Source organism: Eubalaena glacialis, chromosome 8 (assembly GCF_028564815.1).
Source record: "Eubalaena glacialis isolate mEubGla1 chromosome 8, mEubGla1.1.hap2.+ XY, whole genome shotgun sequence".
Classification (NCBI taxonomy): domain Eukaryota; kingdom Metazoa; phylum Chordata; class Mammalia; order Artiodactyla; family Balaenidae; genus Eubalaena; species Eubalaena glacialis.
This window is the reverse complement of record NC_083723.1, coordinates 1,185,844-1,206,959: the sequence shown is the minus strand read 5'-3', so window position 1 is coordinate 1,206,959 and position 21,116 is coordinate 1,185,844. Positions and strand designations below refer to the sequence as shown.

The 21,116-nt window shown below is 43.4% G+C and overlaps 1 protein-coding gene across 1 annotated transcript in view; it reads right to left on the bottom strand.

Annotated features, from left to right (window-relative positions):
* Positions 1 to 21,116, bottom strand: part of ABCA13 (ATP binding cassette subfamily A member 13) — a 312,932-nt gene that overhangs the window by 19,814 nt on the left and 272,002 nt on the right. The window contains 4 exon segments of the mRNA XM_061199026.1: positions 3,175 to 3,264; positions 14,629 to 14,732; positions 16,814 to 16,839; positions 16,842 to 16,947. Of these exon segments, the coding sequence (XP_061055009.1) occupies positions 3,175 to 3,264; positions 14,629 to 14,732; positions 16,814 to 16,839; positions 16,842 to 16,947 (326 nt within the window).

The following is a 21,116-nucleotide window of genomic DNA, read 5'->3' as shown; positions in this document are numbered from 1 at the left end:
CTAGCTCCCCGCTCCTCTGTCTCTCTCCGTGGGCTCTCCTGCCTCTGCCCTCGTGGTTGGGGGGTTCCCAAGGACCCAACCCTGCATCGCCCCTCTACGGGGTTTCTGCAGCTCCCTGCTTCACCCCTCTGTGGGGTTTCTGCAGCCCCCGCCATCAGCTCCCGCTTCAGACCATGTCTCCTGACCCAGACGGGACCCAGCCCAGCCACCTCCATGTCTCCACAGGGAAACCCCTAACTCAGGTCTGAACCCAACCTCAGGGCCATCTCTCAAACATCGCTTCATCCTGAGTTCTCTCCTCAGAACCCCCGCACCCCCGCTCTCTCTTCTTCATTCTCTCCTCACTCTTTTCACGTTCCCTCCGTCCCCAAATCACGGGATCACCCTGGACTCTCCTCCTCGGCTGCTGCCTTTGCTGACACGCTCAGCATCACACTGTCCAGACTCAGGGCTCAGGAACATTCATTTCCACGGCTTCATCCTGGCTTTCATCGCCTCTCACAAAACTCATCACAGAAGCTCTCTCTGACCCCCCTACACCCTGACTCTCCCTGGGGGCACAGCGGGACGGGTCACTCAGGTCAAACTGCCTGTGGTAGTAACAGCGGCAGGCACCTCAGCATGACCGGAGCAGGGCCCTCTTCTAAGTTCTCTCACACGGGTGTGGTCCTCACGACAACCATCCCACAGCTGGGGAGACTGAGACCCAGACACCATGTGACGGGCTCCATCCAGGGGCAGCCAGACCAGGCCTTCATCCGCCAGGGGTCCCCCTGCTGGAACCCCGCAGGGCCTCCACGAAATGGTCCAAATCGAACCTCTGGACCCATCACCCGAGGTCACAGCAGACACCGGGCGAGAAACCTCCTTCTGCCCCGGTAACAAGCCTGCCCACGTAGTCAGGGCAACAAGGCTGGAAGCCAGGAAGCTGGCCCCCTGTCTGCTTCAACGCCCTCAGGGCAAGCGAGCGCAGGGACTGTGGGCCTCAGGGATGTTCAGGGATGCTGGCAGAAGGGCAGGGACCGGGTGGAGGGAGGAGCCTCCTGCAGCCCCCCACGCCCCAGGGATGGAAGTGGGCACCACGTTGATGACCCCCAGGTTTAGGAGTCCAGCATTCCATAAAAATGATCAATCCTGTGTTCTCCATCTCAATATTATGGAAATACATGTAGTCAGTTTGTCATAGGAAAATACCAACTTTACAAACTATTTTTAAATGTATTGAGTTCAAGGTTCCGGTGACTAACCCACAAGCCATCTGTTAACAGAAGTCTATGGTACACCCTGCTCTGTTCAAAATGGATAAGCAGCAGGGACCTACTGTAGAGCACAGGGATCTCTGCTCAATGTTATGTAACAACCTCGACGGGAAAAGAATTTGAAAAGGAATGGATACATGTATATGTATAACTGAAAAAAAATGTATCCTGGGGGAAAAAAGAATTCTACAGTTCATATTTACTAACGCTCCATCCTCACCCCTATGACACATGATCAGACCTAAAACTCAGAGGCAGGCAAGAGCGATGAGCACACAGACCAGAGCAGCAAGAGGATACGCCTCCCCACAGTCTCCCCTCCCCCTGCCCCTTCCAGAGACGTCGGTAAACCTCTTGAAAGGCAAGTAGTTAAACTCAGACATACATCACCCGACAAGCAGGCAAGGGCTATAAAACTTTATGTGAGCATTCATAAAGGCGAGGGAGCGTGAAATATTATTTTTCTTTCGATGACCCTTATTAAAGGTGAGCAGAGCACATGTTGAGAACAGTTTCCAGCAGGTTTATCTGATGAGGGATTGACATGAAGTGACAGTGAGCATGACCAGCCAGCAGCGCCTGGCTCTCAGCTGCTGGAAAACTGTCGTCCACTCCCCAACGCGGCATCTCCATTCAAACATTCATGGTATTTTCTCCATAAAATAAAAATATTTCAACCTAATATATATATGAATTTAACAAATCTCTACTTGGGAATTATTATTTTAAAAACATTGAATAAGTGAAAATGAAAAGAGATGTATCAACATATATGAATAAATTACTCTATATCAAAAGGAACAGATTAAACAACAAATTTATAAGAAATTAGAGGCATATCTTGGAGATACTGCAGGTTCCATTCCAGACCACCACAATACAGTGAATATCACAATTAAGGGAGTGACACAATATTTTTGGTTTCCTGGTGCATATTAAGTTATGTTTATACTATACTGTCTTCTAATAAGTGTGCAATAGCATTATGTCTAAAAAATGTACATAGCTTAACTTAAAACAGTACTTTGTTGCTAAAAAATGCAAACTGTCATCTGAGCCTTCAGTGAGTCATAATCTTTTTACTGGTGGAGGGTTTGAAATATTGCAAGAATTACCAAAATGTGACACAGAGACAGAATATGAGCAAATGCTATTAGAAAAATGGTGCGAACAGACTTGTTCAATGCAGGGTGGCCACAAACCTTCAACTTGTAAAAAATGCAGTATCTGTGAAGTGCAATAAAAGCAAAGCACAATAATACATGGTATGCCTTGTAAACTCTGAAAATAGCTTAGGCAACACTGAATTTTAAAAAAAAAAGTTATACAGGGACACAAAAACACTCATACAACTTGATAACAAAATCATTATGATTCCAGAAGGTAAATGGGAAAAAAAGACAATTAACCAGGAAGAAATCTAAGCGATTACAGCGTGCAAAGTCTCTAGTCTATTAGTTGAACTAAGAAGCAACCACAAGGACCATCTTTCACCCTCTTGAATCAATGGGGGCCTTTCTCCAGGTGCAGCACTGGCTGCTGACCCACTCTGGGTGAGGAATATGTCAGTACAATCTTTCTATGTGGTATTTTGTATCAATGAGGATATTTTTGGTCCTTGTTTCACCTTGACTGTGCAATGGTATTTCCAACTCTCCCAGTGTCACCGCGATGAGAGCATGTGTCTTCATGGGCAGAAGACAGTAAGACCTTGGTGGGGTGGTGGGGGAAGCTGGGCTCTGTGGAGCCGATGGTGGGCACCCCTGGTGATGGTGTTTCACACACAAACATGCCCCTGCCTTCTCAGCCTCCATCTCCCCTTCTGTGCCCCTGAGGTGCCTGGGCCTCCAGTTATAACCGCATCCAACTACTAATTCACAGGAAACATTTAAGTGAAAAGATGGCAACGCAACTGTTTTTGATGTGCTGTGGGGAACCCAGGCACCGGAAGCTGCCATGGACCATGATGGCAAGTCTTGTGCACACGGCCCCACACTCCTCCATGCTGGGAAGACAAGACCCAGGGGTGAGCCATGGCCGCAGGTGCAGGGCTTGAATCAACAGTGAGATGAGCAAGGAGACAGATACACCATTACTGAAAAGCAGCTAATTTCCCATAGAGGGACCTCACAAAACCCAAAGAAGTACTTTGGAAATGGATAAGACTTTATTTAGATTGTCAACTACACAACTAACAAAATATTAGTAGCCTTTCCATATACTAGGAAGGCCAGTTACAAAATATGTAGGAGAGAACCTTTAAGCAATAATACAAAAGAGCAAAATAGATCAGAATGACCTTCATAAAAAATGTGAAAGTCTTATGGAAAGATTTACTAATGGACCTAAATGAAATCTTGAATCAATGGAAAGATGTGTCAGAAAAAGGGAAAAGAATGAACACGTTTTAAATGGGAAATTATTATAGTATAAAAATTATTGTAATATAAATAATATTAACTTTTAAGTTTAAAATATAAGTATAAATATAAAATAAATTTTGTATACAATATAAATAAAAATCATATTTTAATACAGTATGTAATATATAATAAATAATACATAACATTGTAATTTGTAACTATAATTTAGCTTGTAATATAATTTAATATTATGTTGATATAAAGTATGCTATTAAGACTTATAATTTACAATTGTATTATTATAAGTATGTAAAAGTATAATACAAATTATAAGAAGGATTTAGTATAATATTGATCAAAATTTTAAGCTTATCACTCCCCATAAGAAAAATTAAGAGGCAGAAAAAGGTCAAACAGGAAGAGAAGTGAAAGAAGACTCACCCAGAAAATATTAATATTTTCTTAAATAATTAAAGTGAGACAGTATGCTAAGGAATTACAAGACAGGTCACTGGAACAAGACAGTGCAGATGAGATATTAGCATTTTAAATACATAGGTGACCAGAGGATGGAAACATTCTAAGCATAAGAGCAATGGAAGAAACTGCAAAGGAAAAGTTTGATGTACTTGACAATGCAAAACTACAAGCTTCTAATAAGTGTGTCAAAATACAACAAACATTAAAAAAAAAACTGCAACAAACACAATGGGTAACATTTGATGTACTTATTATAAAGAACTCATATATATTAGCATAAAAATAAACAAAAATTCAAGAGAGGAAAAGGGGTAAATAACATATAGAGACTTTTCCCCCAAAAAAATGTTCATAGGTAATAAACATACCAATAAATTACAAACGTAAGCAGCAAATAAGTGATCTTAAAACTATTTTCTAGCCAGGCAGGCATTTGTCATGTGTGCCTGTGTGTGTTGCAGAGAAAAATGTTTTTCCCCCATCTCCAGTGTGAATAAGAACAAAGAATTCTCAGATCCAAAAAATACCCCAAAAGCTAGATATTCTCTCAATTAAAGAGGTCATTTCATATACTACTGTTGGGAATGAAATATGGACATACCTTTCTGAAAATCAATTTGGCAATAATTCCTCTCCTAGGAAATTACCTTAGGAAACACAGAAAATATAAATGCATATAACAACTTACTTAGAATATGAAAAAATCTAGAAACAGCTTGCACAGTAGAATAATATAATACTCATAAAAATGAGGGTGCATCCGTGTGTGTGTGAGCCATTAAAATGAGGGTTTCTAGAGTCAATTAATTGTATGTGGTAAAAGATAATGATATAGGAATGGTAAAATGACAATGCATTATAGGAAAATGGCATGTATATGTTAAAAAACTGGGAAGACAACATGGGAAAGGAAATAGTCAATCAGGTCCAGGAAGCACAGAGAGTCCCAAACAGGATAAACCCAAGGAGAACTACACCAAGACACATATTAATCAAACTAACAAAAATTAAACACAAAGAAAAAATATTAAAAGCAGCAAGGGAAAAGCAACAAATAACATACAAGGGAATGCCCATAAGATAAACAGCTGAGGTTTCAGCAGAAGCTCTATAGGCCAGAAGGGAGTGGAAAGATATATTTAAAGTGTTGAAAGGGAGAAACCTACAACAAAGATTACTCTACCGAGCAAGGATCTCATTCAGATTCAACGGAGAAATCAAAAGCTTTACAGATAAGCAAAAGTTAAGAGAATTCAACACCACCATACCAGCTTTACAACAAATGCTAAAGGAAATTGTCTAGGCATGAAACACAAGAGAAAGAAAAGACTTACAAAAACAAACCCAAAACAATTAAGAAAATGGTAATAGGAACATACATATTAATAATTACCTTAAATATAAAAGGATTAAATGCCCCAACCAAAAGACACAGACTGGCTGAACGGATACAAAAACAAGACCCGTATGTATGCTGTCTACAAGAGACCCACTTCACACCTAGGACCACATACAGACTGAAAGTGAGGGGATGGAAAAAGATACTCCATGCAAAAGGAAATCAAAAGAAAGCTGGAAAAGCAATACTCCTATCAGACAAAATAGACTTTAAAATAAAGACTATTACAAGACACAATGAAGGACACTACATAATGATCAAGGGATCAACCCAAGAAGATATATAACAATTGTAAATATTTATGCACCCAACATAAGGGCACCTCAATACATAAGGCAAATGCTAACAGTCATAAAAGGGGAAATCTACAGTAACACAATGATAGTGGAGGACTTTAACACCCCACTTAAACGAATGGACAGATCATCCAAACAGAAAATAAATAAGGAAACACAAGCTTTAAATGACACATTAGACCAGATGGCCTTAATTGATATTTATAGAACATACCATCCATACCAAAAGAATACACTTTCTTCTCAAGTGCACACAGAACATTTTCCAGGATAGATCACATCTTGGGTCACAAATCAAGTCTCGGTAAGTTTAAGAAAATTGAAATTGTATCAAGCATCTTTTCCAACCACAACACTATGAGACTAGATATCAATTACAGGAAAAAGAACTGCAAAAAATACAAACACATGGAGGCTAAACAATACACTACTAAATAACTAAGAGATCACTGAAGAAATCAAAGAGGAAATCAAAAAATATCTAGAAACAAATGACAATGAAAACACGAAGATCCAAAACCTATGGGATGCAGCAAAAGCAGTTCTAAGAGGGAATTTTATAGCAATACAATCTTACCTCAAGAAACATCTCAAATAAACAACCTAACCTTACACCTAAAGCAATTAGAGAAAGAAGAACAAAAAAACCCCCAAAGTTAGCAGAAGGAAAGTAATCATAAAGATCAGATCAGAAATAAATGAAAAAGAAATGAAGGAAATGATACAAAGATCTATAAAACTAAAAGCTGGTTCCTTGAGAAGATAAACAAAATTGAGAAACCATTAGCCAGACTCATTAAGAAAAAAAGGGAGAAGACTCAACTCAACAGAATTAGAAATGAAAAAGGAGAAGTAACACTGACAGCACAGAAATACAAAGGATCATGAGTGACTAAAAGCAACTATATGCCAATAAAATGGACAACCTGGGAGAAATGGACAAATTCTTAGAAAAGTACAACCTTCCATAACTGAACCAGGAAGAAATAGAAAATAGGAACAGACCAATCATGAGCACTGAAATTGAAACTGTGATTAAAAATCTTCCAACAAGCAAAAGCCCAGGGCCAGATGGCTTCTCAAGTGAATTTTATCAAACATTTAGAGAAGAGCTAACACCTATCCTTCTCAAACTCTTCCAAAATATAGCAGAACACTCCCAAACTCATTCTACGAGGCCACCATCACCCTGATACCAAAACCAGACAAAGATGTCACAAAAAAAGAAAATTACAGGCCAATATCACTGATGAACATAGACGCAAAAATCCTCAACAAAATACTAGCAAACAGAATCCAACAGCACACTAAAAGGATCATGAACCATGATCAAGCGGGGTTTATCCCAGGAATGCAAGGATTCTTCATTATACAATCAATGTGATACACCATATTAACAAACTGAAGGATAAAAACCATATGGTAATCTCAATCGATGCAGAAAAAGCTTTTGACAAAATTCAATACCTATTTATGATAAAATCTCTCCAGAAAGTGGGCACAGAGAGGACCTACCTCAACATAATATGTTTATATGACAAACCCACAGCCAACATCATTCTCAGTGATGAAAAACTGTAAGGATTTCTTCTAAGATCAGGAACAAGACAAGGGTGCCCACTCTCACCACTTTTATTCAACATAGTATTAGAAGTTGTAGCAATGGCAATCATAGAAGAAAAAGAGATAAAAAGAATCCAAATTGGAAAAGGAGAAGTAAAACTGTCACTGTTTGCAGATGACATGATACTATACATAGAAAATCCTAAAGATGTCACCAGAAAACTACTAGAGGTAATCAATGAATCTGGTAAAGTAGCAGGATACAAAATTAATGCACAGTGTATAGGAATCTCTTGCAGTCCTATACACTAACAACAAAAAATCAGAAAGAGAAATTAAGAAAACACTCCCATTTACTACTGCAACAGAAAGAATAAAATACCTAGGAATAAACCTACCTAAGGGGCAAAAGACCTGTGCGCAGAAAACTATGACACTGATGAAAGAAATTAAAGATGATACAAACAGATGGAGAGATATACCATGTTCTTGGATTGGAAGAATCAACATTGTGAAAATGACTATACTACCCAAAGCAATCTACAGGTTCAATGCAATCCCTATCAAATTACCAATGGTATTTTTCACAGAACTAAAACAAAAAAAATTACAATTTGTTTGGAAATACAAAAGACCCCGAATAGCCAAAGCAATCTTGAGAAAGAAAAATGGAGCTACAGGAATCAGGCTACCAGACTTCAGACTATACTACAAAGCTACAGTAATCAAGACAGTATGGTACTGGCACAAAAACAGAAATATAGATCAACGGAACAGGAGAGAAAGCCCAGAGATAAACCCACGCACATATTGTCACCTTATCTTCGATAAAGGAGGCAAGAATATACAATGGTGAAAAGATAGCCTCTTCAATAAGTTGGGAAAAGATAGCCTCTTCAATAAGCTGGGAAAAATGGACAGCTACCTGTAAAGGAATGAAATTAGAACACTTCCTAACACCATACACAAAAATAAACTCAAAATGAATTAAAGACCTAACTGTAAGGCCGGACACTATAAAACTGTAAGAGGAAAACTTAGGCAGAACACTCTATGACATAAATCACAGCAAGATCCTTTTTGACCCAGCTCCTAGAGTAATGGAAATAAAATAAAAAATAAACAAATGGGACCTAATGCAACTTAAAAGCTTTTGCACAGCAAAGGAAACCATAAACAAGACGAAAAGGCAATGGGAGAAAATATTTGCCAATGAAGCAACTGACAAAGGATTAATCTCCAACATATACAAGCGGCTCATGCAGCTCAATATCAAAAAACCAAACAACCCAATCCAAAAATGGGCAGAAGACCTAAATAGACATTTCTCCAAAGAAGATATACAGATTGCCAACAAACATATGAAAAGATGCTCAACATCACTAATCATTAGAGAAATGAAAATCAAAACCACAATGAGGTATCACTTCACACCGGTCAGAATAGCCAACATTAAAAAAATCTACAAACAATAAATGTCAGAGAGGGTGTGGAGAAAAGGGAACCCTCAGCACTACTGGTGGGAATGTAAATTGATACAGCCACTATGGAGAACAGTATGGAGGTTCCTTAAGAAACTAAAAATAGAACTACCCTATGACCCAACAATCCCCCTCCTGGGCATATACCCTGAGAAAACCATAATTCAAAAAGATATATGTACCACAATGTTCATTGCAGCACTATTTACAATAGCCAGGACATGGAAGTAATATAAATGTCCATTGACAGATGAATGGATAAAGATGTGGCATGTATATACAATGGAATATTACTCAGCCATAAACATGAACCAAATTGAGTTATTTGTAATGAGGTGGATGGACCTAGAGTCTGTCATACAGAGTGAAGTAAGTCAGAAAGAGAAAACAAATACCACAAATACTGTATGCTAACGCATATATATGGAATCTAAAAAAAAAAAAAAAATGGTACTGATGAACCTAGTGGCAGGGCAGGAATAAAGACACCGATGTAGAGAATGGACTTGAGGACACGGGGGGCAGGGGGGAAGGGTCAGCTGGGACGAGGTGAGAGAGTGACATGGACATATATTTTACATATATTTTACATTTACTACCAAATGTAAAATGGATAGCTAGTGGGAAGCAGCCACATAGCACAGGGAGGTCAGCTTGATGTTTTGTGATGACCTAGAGGGGTGGGATAGGGAGGGTGGGAGGGAGACACAAGAGGGAGGGGATATGGGGATATATGTATACATATAGCTGATTCACTTCGTTGTACAGCAGAAACTAACACAACACTGTAAAGCAATTATACTCCAATAAAGACATAAAAAAATAAAAAATTTAAAAATAAAAATATGCAAAAAAAATACTGGGAAGAAAACCAAAAAACGTATGACTATAAATATCTGAAAAGTGAAATTAATGGTGGAATTTCTTTCCTTCTTTTATCGTGCTGTACTATATAAATTCTACAGGAAGTATGGTAGTTTTCCTATTGGGGAATGGACATACAACAATCTGCTCATTGGGTCAGTGTATGTTCAGATCAAGATCATACTGGTCAGACTTCCGTGCAGCCAGAGGTGGACATGCAACACATCAGGTCAATGCGAAGGACAATTTCTGGGTCATACTGAAGTAAGGCAAGTCACTTGCCCTGGGTTTTGGATCTTTCCACTTTCCATGAGCTGGGATAGGGACACAGCTAAGGAGTCAACTCAACCGTGAAGCTGATGAGTAAGCGCCACAGTGGAAAGAACCTGAGTCTTTGGACGACCTTGACACAGCCCAGCAGCGTGAACTGTGAACGCAAAGAGAAAAGCGTGTCTGGTCTCAGCCACTGTCATTTGGGGTCTTTGTTATGAAGTCTTAGGGCTATAAACATCCCAAATGTGCTTTATATATTTTTCTGTGCACACGTATCTTTCTCTATGTTTCTTCAATTAATTTCAATTTAAAATAAACTTACCTTTTTTATTAATGCATAGTAGGTCTCTAATTAAAGTGGGAGAATATGTAGTCACTTCTATATTACCTCGCTAAACACGGATCCCAAATCACAACCGATATTAATTAAGGCCGCAGAGCAATGACTCGGAATTTCCAATTGAATGAGTATCAGCTATCAAACAGCTATGCTCCAAACACGTGGGAGTCTACTGAGTCTCAGCCTAGAGGCAGAGATTTGAGATTCTGATGGCCTTCAGCATCAAGAGGAATAAACAAAGTCAAGGTGCTACAACAACGAAAGGAATCTCTGACCATTTACTCAAAAATAAACACCATGTTTCCTTTTGGCAGTTAGGCTGACCAGGACAGAGCTAGGGCAGGTGATGCAGAGGCTTAAGGGTTTATATTGGAGTTTCTCAGATCTGGGTTTGATGGATGAGGAGGAAGTAGTCCTGGTCCCTCTTGGTCGGGCTGATTTTAATTCCTCACAGAGAGTAAATTGGGACCCAGCACTTCTACCCTTGGTGCCCTGCCCCCTGCTCCCCCCGTTGACCCTCAGGATAAGGAATGGGGGAGGGAGAGGGACTCAAAATTAAAAGGAAACTGCAGTTCAGAGACTTCTCAGCTGAAGGCGCTGCTTTAGGATCAGGGAATCGATCCAAGGCTGCCCTGCTCTTCATTATCACTGAGTCATTTAGATCTTTGTGTTGCACGAATACAGACAGATTTTTGGAAATAAAGATACATCATTAATGTGAAACCAAATGAACAGGAAGACATAAAAAAGAAATTACAGTGATATGAGAACTGTCTGCAATAATTATACGTTATATGAAAATTACCAGGAATTTTTAACGTGACACCTGTGTACCCAATCTCAGAACTGACACAGCAGCACAGGGACTTCAGTGCTGGCAGAATGACTACAGAAATACAGAGTTTCCTGAAATGGCACAGCAAGAGGGGCACTGGAAGCAAGAATGTGTATGCATTATGAGAAAGTAGAGAATTTGCCAAATTTAATTCATTTCGATGTAAAATTTTATTTTCAGAAGAGAAACAGAACAAAGACCAAAAAAAAAAAAAAAAAAACAAGGTCGGGACTTCTGGCTATGGTCAAGGGTAGACATGGACAGAAGACAATTATGAAACTGGACAAAATGAACAAAAACAATACGTTTCAGAATTCTGGAAACTGACCAAAGGCATATGATAACATAAGAGACAGTTACAGCCGACAAACTGCTGAACCACCTAGGAAGGGGGTGGTCTGCAGCATTCTGGCTTACAACACGCAGCCCTAGCAGGTGGGCCAGACTGCAAAGCTCAGCAGCCCCTCTGCTCCTGTTGAAGGGTGCACACACCGTGGACCACCGGGCCACGCTCACACCCAACGACATGGTCAGCATCCCGGCTCTTGCAGAGTCCAGCAAAAGGAAGAGCCAATAGCTCAGGGTCTGGCCTGTGGCCATGTCACGCACGGAGCCCATGAGGCTGCGTGTACAGCACGAGAGGCTGGAGAGGCCCAAGCCAGCCACAGACTCCGCGTGAGCCCAGAGGCCCTCCGCCCGCCACCCATGTGCACCCTGCAGAGACCAGAGGAAGCAGGAAAGAGAAAACTGACCCGACTAGAAAACAGCCTGAATTTGGAATGCCTGCCCTGCCCTCATGCAGATCGTGGCAGAGACAGAAGAGAACCCTTGTTGGCCTGAGGTGGTCAAGCACAGGCTCTGCCCGGCAACTGGCCTGTATAAAAACAGCGTGACTCTGAAAACCCCAGGCTTTAAAAAATGAAAACAAAATTGAAAAAACCAACTAGGCAGAGGCACCAGGAGCTACTCACTGCAGGGGAAAGAGTTGTCATAGATTCCTCCCAAAGAAACACAAACAAGCCCCAGGTAGGACAACAGAGATCTACATCCAGACACATCAAAGTCGAGATGTTGAGAGCCACCGAGAAATCTTGAAAGAGTCAGACATATGTGACTGATGATGTCGGAACCGTTAGTGGTTGGCTTCTTATAAGAAGCAACGCAGGTGAAAAGACAGAAGGTGACATGTTCATTAGGAAAATGTCAATTAAAACCACACGTCACCAGGATGGCTACCATCAGGAAGATAGTGCTGACAGGGGTGTGGAAACACTGAAAACTTCATCATTGTTTCCAGGAATAATAAATGATAAAGACACTTTGGAGAACAGCTCTGCAGCTTCTTCAAGTGCTAAACACAACCTACCATACAACCCAGCAAGAGACCTCAAAGAGAAATAGAAACGTGTGTCCAAAGACCTGTATGAGACTGTTCACAGCACATTGTACTGAACGGCCGATCCAGGAACGATCCAAAGGGCCACGACGGGTGAGTGGACGACAAATGCTGTCCTGCTGCCCAGTGGACACAAGCCCACTGCTGGGTGCCACGTGGTGATCCTCAGACACATGACAAGTGACAGTCACATACAGACAACTATAGGTCACATGATTCCATGCAGATGAAATATGCAGGAAAGGCACATTTATAGAGACAAAGAGTCGGGGGCGGATGGGGGTTAACGGAGAACAGGCACTAGACACTCCGAGGTGATGGGAATGTCCTGAACTGGGTGGTGGTGACCCAGGCACAGGTCTGCAGTCTGACTAAAACCTCACAGAAAGGTGCACTTAAAGTGGGGAAATTACATGGTATGTCAATTATACCTCAAAGAAACTTTGTTAAAAAATGGTTAGTGGTTAGTCTGACAGTAAAAAATTCAGGAATGTCTGGCAACAGGCAAACCATCAGTGAATGAGTGTAAGTTAAAAAAAAAAAAAGAAGCAGTGGTGTGAATGGCATGGTTCCTTCACAGTGGGCCGACTTTGCCTGGACCTGAAGGGTGGCCACCAGCACTCACTACGGGACCTGGTTCTGAGATTTCCTGTGATGAGATTGTGCTCATGGATTGACAGCACCAGTGTTATTTTCACATAAACTGACACTGCTAGAGCCATCAGCAAAGCTCCCGAGACCCCCTCAGGGACCTCCCATTTCGAATGATGGGCCGGCTTTGCATTTCACGTCTAGCGACAAGGAGCAGGCCGCTCATGCCAGCTCAGACTTATCAGTTCAGGAACATCTGGGGGTCCCTCCTCCCCCACAGGTCCTGCTAGGAACCCTCAGCCTGCAAAGTCCAGTCTGGTCTCCACCTGGCCGTTGGCCACAGCTGTGGCTGCAAGAGCAACCTCACAGAATGAGGGCCAGACGCAGAGCCGGCCAGCTTGTCAGCTGCTATAGAGAGGAGGGTCCCCAGGTTGGTGTTTATCTCCTGTCCAACAGGCCCCCATCCGTGCCTGCAGCATCCCTGGGTGACTCGGGCTCAGGGAACCAGGTGACTTTGCTGACACCAGGTGCTGCTCTCGCTGTGAATAATCGGCCTTTTGTCTCTGACCCACGAGTCGCCTGTCTCCTGGAAGCATCCAAGAACCCCGAGCGCCAAATCTGTAAGCTTGCAAGTAAGGAAGAATCCTGGATCCTCAGTTCCTGACACTTAGCTCCTCGCACATTTGACTTACAAGTAGGAAGAAAGCACTTGTAAACTCTAAAGCCTGATTTCCACTGTAGCACATATACACACACTGTATACAAAATAGATAACTAATAAGGACCTACTGTAGAGCACAGGGAACTCTACTCAGTACTCTGTAATGACCTATATGGGAAAACAATCTAAAAAACAGTGGATATATCTATATGTATAATTGATTCACTTTGCTCTACAGCAGAAGCTAACACAACATTGTAAATCAACTATACTCCAATAAAAATTAATTAAAAATTAAATTAAATTAAAAAAAGAATATTTATGAGCCAAATCACAGCGCTCACTCTCCATCAGGGGGCTTAAGAAACCTAAGAATTGCATTGCTATGTGGCCTGGAACAGTGCAGTGTACAGCTAAAAACAAGCCAACGATTTTGAAATCTCACTGCAAGACTAATTCTGTGGGGATGAAAATATGAGACCCAATTCAGAAATGTGTTGGGTTTTCAATTCAGGTTAGTCTAGTGCTGGGATAAAGGGGCAGAAATGTGGCCGCAGGAGGGCCCGAGGAAGGCGCCCAGCTGTCCAGCAGCGACGGACAGACAGGGTGTGGTAGATGAGGGACCACTGGCTTCAGAGTCCAGCTCAGCCACCCGCTGGTGGAGTGGCCTTGGTTGTGTCCCTCGGTCTCTCTCTGGTCAGTGTCCTGACCTATGTCAGGGGGTGAACAGTGACATCTCCATGGCAGGGTGGTATGGGGACAGCGGGTCGTGTGGGGAGCACTGCATCTGGCCTGGGTGCCCCCCGGCTTTGAGGGGCTGTGCTCACCTGTGGGAGCTCAGGACCACGGCACAGCCCTCCTGAACCTCCTTCGTCACCACCTCCCACAGGTGCCACTTGGAGCAGGGATCCATCTCCGAGCTGGGTTCGTCCTGAAGGAGAGAAAACACAGGGTGAGGGGCGCGGAGACAACAAGCATCCCCAGTGCGAGGGCGGCAGGCCCAGCCCGGAGGGAACCCCGACCTCAGCCCCAGGCCACGCTCCACACCCAGCAGAGGCTGGGGACCCTCATGTCAGCTGGGCCGCCCTAGGGATCTGGGGAGGTAGGCCGGCCTGGATGCACCCCAGCCTCTATAAAATTCCAGGAGGATCTACCCTAGAAAGACATAGGAGAGCAGAAAAAGGCTTTGTTGATTTCACATCGTCAAGTAAATTGACATTTCTTGAAACCCAAAGCTTTCTCCTTCAATAAACACTGAAGCACTTCTTATCCGAACCACTTTTGAGAGAGATGTTTCTAGGCTGCATGATGCGTTTCTGTGCTTTTGTAGTCAGGAAGTACCGAACACATTTTTCTTAAGACCTGAGGGTCATCAACTGCCCCAAAGAAAGAAACAGAAGGAAAGTGGACACAAAATGGCACTGAGCAGGAAAGCAGACACCAGCAAGCACGGGGTCTTTTCTGCAAATAAAGTGATACAGTGTATAGTTAGTTATAAACCAAGTGGACGGAAAGTGTGACCAGGCATTGTTCCCTGAGAGAGTCAGACGCATCGTTCCCACACAGGTGTCGGCAGGGAGACGCTTGTCCGGTCTCAGGGGAGGACGCTAAGGGCCCTTCAATGCATGTCCGCCACCAGATGCTCTGAACATTCACTGTCACCACTGTCACTAAAGCTCAATGGGGAGGATTTCACGGGCTGCCTTCAAGGACGCTGATGGGCAGACACTGTCATCAGGACCATTTCACACGAGGAAGAAACGTGCACACCACGTGTGGGTCCCCACCCTGGTCGCCACGCCCAAGCCTGGGTGAACCAGGGTGCCGAGAGCAAGGCCACAGGATGGGAGAAGCTGACTCGCTGCGGTGAGCCGGAGACCCGCTCCAGGACGGAGGCCCCATCCCGACCCAGGAGACATGGGGGTGAGGTGGAGCGGGCAGTTCTGCTGAAGGTAAGGAACGGCCCTGTCGGGAACTCGTCAGCACAAGCCGGCCTTCTTTTGTAAGGAAAACACGTTTGCAAACTGCAAAATCGTGCAAGTGTTAGGTTTTCGTTACCCGATTTCAGAAGATGCAATTACACAGTAGTCCTTGATTTTGGACCTTGCAAAAAAGCAAGCTTAGTGCAAGTTAAGAGGAAACTGCAGCTCAGACTGCAGAAGACAGTCCACGAACGATGGGGTCATTTTTCCAACACAGGTCTTCTGAATCCCCTTTAACTCCCTGCCCTGAAATGCTGCTTCCATTTAATGAACAAGAACAGGAAAAGAAAGAATGCATCTTGTTTCCCATACTTTTCCATGTTCCTCAGACTTTCTACAAGTGCAAAGCCCTGGGAAGCCCTCTAATGATTAGAATCCAGTCTATGGCTCACAAATGATGACGTCTATTTATTATTTGAATGATACTACTTTTAGCTGTTTTGAAATGCAAAACAATTGGCTCCATTTCTTGACACTTGACCACCTCCAATTCATGTTTCCATCCAGCCAAACTGGATTAATTTCTGTTCCCACGTGGATTATAGATGGCCTTGTCCCAAGGCCACTGCCCGTGCTCTGCTCTCCCGCCGGACGCCCTCCCCTCCCCCCCAGGTCCATCCTGCACCCTGACCCCCACCCTCAGGATTCCCCATGGACAGAGTCCCTACAGCTCTGACCATCACATCTGCAGGTAGGAAAAGACTTAAAGCAACAGAGCAGAGGACAAGCGTGCATCGGTTTTCAGATTACAAGTGAATGCTGGTATTCTTTTAAAATATTGTCTTTAATGTTAAAATTGTATCAAATCTTCAGTTGGATAAATAAAAGGGAGTCAAAGAGTCTGTTTTGGTTCTGTAAAATTCCAATGGTATTTTAGATTCTGTTCAGAAAATGTTGATTTAGGGCCAAATGTTTATTAGTTCAGAAGCCCAATGTTGCCAATTTTACACGTCCTCCCCGGAGGAACTCTGATAGGTCAAAGCGTCTTGTTTGCAGACACGGGCGTGTCCCTGATAAGCCTGCTACTCGCCAGTAAGAGAAGGTCGGGTTTCCCAGCAGGGCCAGGGCTGTGGACAACTTCCTCTTGGTCCCCTCGCTGTAGGTGGACACAGGTTTGTCCACGTGGGCTTCCAGGTGGAGGGGCCTCACGAGGTCCCCGGCCACCTGAAGGAGAGGGGCTCTCTTTGAAGGCACCCCCATTCACCGAGGGACCCGCCACCCCGTGACACGTGGCTCTGGGTCTGGAGCCCTGCTCCCTCCGGCCCCTCCCCTGCCCACCCTCCCACACTCAGCCCAGCTCCTGAAACACCCCCTCCAGGACACAGGGATGCTGAGAATGAACAGATGGGGCTCTCCCGGATGAAGTTGGGTTTTCTGCACCTGTGAGTCACGGAAGCGACGGCCAGAACCCTGATCTCAGGGCTGGTGCTCAGGGAGCAGCCGGGACAGAAATGTGGGGTCCAGGGGGGGCCAGACGCACCTCCACACTGAGGTGAGCGGACACAGGTGAGTCAAACAACGACGGAGGAGCATCTAAGTGGGGATGAAACCCTGAGAGAGGGGGCTTCAGGGGGCAGAGGAGCAAGGGGGAGCCTTCAATATCCCCCAGGAAAGGAAGAGCCCTCTCAGGACACTGCACACCCGGCTCAGTTTACAAAGAAGAGTCAGGGTCCTGCTTATTTGCAACCACTGGGCATCCTCGTAGCAAAACCAGAGGATGGTGACTGCCCATCACCAAACAGAGCCCATCGGCCCCAGGGACGCCCCGGCCCCCGTACATCGGGCATGGTCGCCACTCCTCTTCCTCATTGGCCGAGCATCTCACCACTTCTTCATATGGCCTTGGAGCCCCAGATTCTTTCATTCTCTCTCCTCAGCAGAAAAAATCACCCCCCAGCCCCACCTTAGCTGCTCTGCACTCAGTTCTGTCTGCTTCCGGGCTGGGCTGGCTCCTCTGGGAGCTGAGATGAAGAAACTTCCTTGTTTCCATCTATGCGTGATTTTAAAATGTTGTACACTGTTTTATTTAACTCTTGTGACCCTAGAAGTATTAACAAAGATTTGCTTTTTTCAATATCATCATGGAACCAAATTGGTCAAGACTGTATCTTAATTCAAATATAAGAGAAGTGGGAAAAACTCTACAGGACTCTGGAGGTGGGCTAACGAGTGTGCATCCTAAATAATCCAATATAGCAGAACTTTAAATCAATGTACATACTTTTTTGGATGAATGCATAAAGGTTGGGATAGTAATAATAATAGTGATAATTACAACAGTGAAATACTAAGGACTTCTAAAAAGATTAGGATAATATTTATGCCACCCAATAAAAAACTCTCAACATAAACTGCTCTATCACTTAATTGTGCAGCCTCAAAATGACCCTGAGAGAATTAAGAGTCTCAAGGACTGGCCTAGCTGTCAAAAAGTATAAGTCAAGGAAGTGCAGATTTCAAGACCCCAGAGATTCCTGAAGATGGTCTTAAATCCCCTGATATCTGCCAAAGAACATCATCTTGAGGTCAGTAGTTTGTTCTTCTCGGAAATAACATCGGTCTCCCAGATTGGTTTATAGGTACTATCCTTATTCACGGCTCCATTCAGTTTAATAATTTCAATTAACATAAAGTAAATAAAATGGATTGAAATAAATAAAAAGTTGTTCAAACAAAACAAGCGATTCAAGACAAGCAAATAAAAAGAAGTATGAAAGGCACTGCTGTGAGAGGAATGAAGAGAGGTGACGGCTGGCATTGCGAGAATCAGAGAGGTGTAGATTGTGGTCATGTTTCCCTTGGACAGGGTCTTCCAGAGAATAAGACCAGCCCACAGGTGGACATTCACATGGAAGAGGAAGGAAGGCAGCCAGGGAGGCTCCCTGGAAGAGGAGGCTCTGTTCACTGAAAAAGGATGAACCCAGGAAGGTCAGAGCCAGCTGGGAGGCTTACCTTCTGGAAGGCAGTGCCACCTTCCAGGTAAGAGTCAGCTGGGAGGCTCACCTTTCTGGAAGGCAGTTCCACCTTCCAGGTCAGAGTCAGCTGGGAGGCTCACCTTTCTGGAAGTCAGTGTCACCTTCCAGATCAGAGTCAGCTGTGGGGCAGCAAGAGTGACACACTGGGAAAATGACATTTTAGGTTATTTTTAGATCCATAGAAATTGTACCAAAAAAGAGTGGAAATATGTGTATGTATTAGAAAGAAATGTTATTTCACTGCCATCCTCCTAATTCAAAGGCTAGCAATACATAAATAAAAACTGATAAACAGAAAAATGAAACAATCATAAAAGTACAGCCTGTTGCTATAGAAAATGCACTTCAGAATAAGCGAACTTTTGAATAAACCTGCCAAACTATGATTGATTATTTTTATGAAACCAGGAAACACATGTCATGTTTTTCCAATTTCACAAAAGGTTAAGTGTAACAGCCTGCGAATTCTGGACTGGTTAACCACACGAAGGAATCCAGAATATACAGGAACAGATATTGGTTTGATCTGCTTTCTGAATGTCATGTTTTCAGAAAAATATCTGAAAATGGTCTAATAAGTGTTTTGTTGCAGTCTTTCCTGCACTCAGGACTCTTGTCAAAATAATGGCAAACCTAATGCCTTAGCAATAGTGGTTGCAAAATACTATCTAAACACCAAACTGTCAATAGTTAATGGACTCTGTCTATGCTATTAGGCACTGTTTTGCCATAAATTCTAGAAATTGTACTGCACTTAAGGCAAGAGTTTGGGATTATTCATCTTTATAGCCCCAATCTCTAATCATCTTTGAGATGATTAGACATGATGGGACTTTTATAAATATCACTGGAATCAAAATAAATTGCCCAGAGATTCCCACATTCATCCATTTGATTCCAAAGCCAAAATTTTTCCACTAGCACATGTGTTGGCCACACTGAAATTCTCCATGAGATTAAAGATCGAAATGAAGTGTTAAGTAGGAATTTAAGGATTTAAGGCAGAAACGCCTTTCTTCTGACTCTCTCTGACTCTTTCCTCCTGGTCCCCATCTCTCCTGTAATAATTTCTAGCTCCTCCTAACAAAACCGTGAATAGAAGAAAACTTTGGGAGAAAAGTAATATCTGTAGAGAAGATAAGTAGGGAGATGCAGCAGGAGTTTCCCTGATAGGTATTTGCAGGTATTAACAAAGGCGAGATGGCTAGGGGCTGTACCTCGTCTCTTCCAGGGAAAACAAAGATACAGAAATTCCAGCCCTCATCCCACTGGCAGTGGGAGGCTTTTGGTATGACTCTAACCCTGAAATTATCTTACACACTTCTCTAACAATCCAGACCATGTTGTTATAATCATTTTGTTATAACTTGATATGTTTTGTTTAATCAGGTTAATTGAATTCAGGCTCATACGTGGACACTGTCCAACACTATGTAGTGTGGACAGTGGGGAAAAAAATTAAAATGATTACACCAACCTGCCAAGCCTAAGTTCAAGCTGAATGAAGACAGCATCCTTTTCTCACCTAACTGAACTTCTGGAGGGTCAGGTAAGTGAGTGAGTGATATGTAGGACAGACCAGTCAGCTGGGGCCAGATGTGAGTGAGGACCCTGGGTGAGCTCTGAGCAGGGAAGCTTGGAGGAGGGCCATCCCGCAGGACCTTCCCCAAAGCAAGAGGGGCTCTGTCTCCCAGAATCACAGAGGAGACAACTGTGGGTGCCGTGTGGCAGTGGGGACAGGTGGCACCTGGGGAAGAGGACCCAGGTGACAGCACACACGCTGGGAAAGTGTCCTGCCAGATCTGGGAGTCCTGAAACCCAGGGCCAGTCAGAGGAGCCCACACATGATCTCATGCGGTTTCCACTTCTTCAGCCACCAAAAGGGTGCAGAAAACCAGATGGAGCCATTCAGTGCCCTGGAAGCTCCTCCTCCCCCAACCAGCCACCTGAGTATGCCGAGAACACCACACTGGAGCCAGGTCATCTGCCCTCAAAACAAACTCCCACATTCCAGCCAGGGGCTTGGGCAGTTTCCTATCCCACCACTTCTGAAATGCGGCATAAGCATCTTACCCACCTCCTATGGCTGCTGTAAGACAGAACAGTGCCTGACCCAGCATAAACAAACTATTGTTTTCTGTTGTTTTATAATAATCCCTCTTGTCACCCAGTGATAAGCTCGGTGGAACAGATATGCCTGTTCTATATTTCAAATATTTCCAAAATCTACAGGAGAGGGAAATTTGCCATCAAGGGAGCTGACTCCTCTGGAAACACATGTGCTGACGTCCTAGAAGCCTCTGAGCAAGCAATAATCCTGTTTGCAAAATCAGTTGTGGTTTCCTGAAAGAAGTGAAG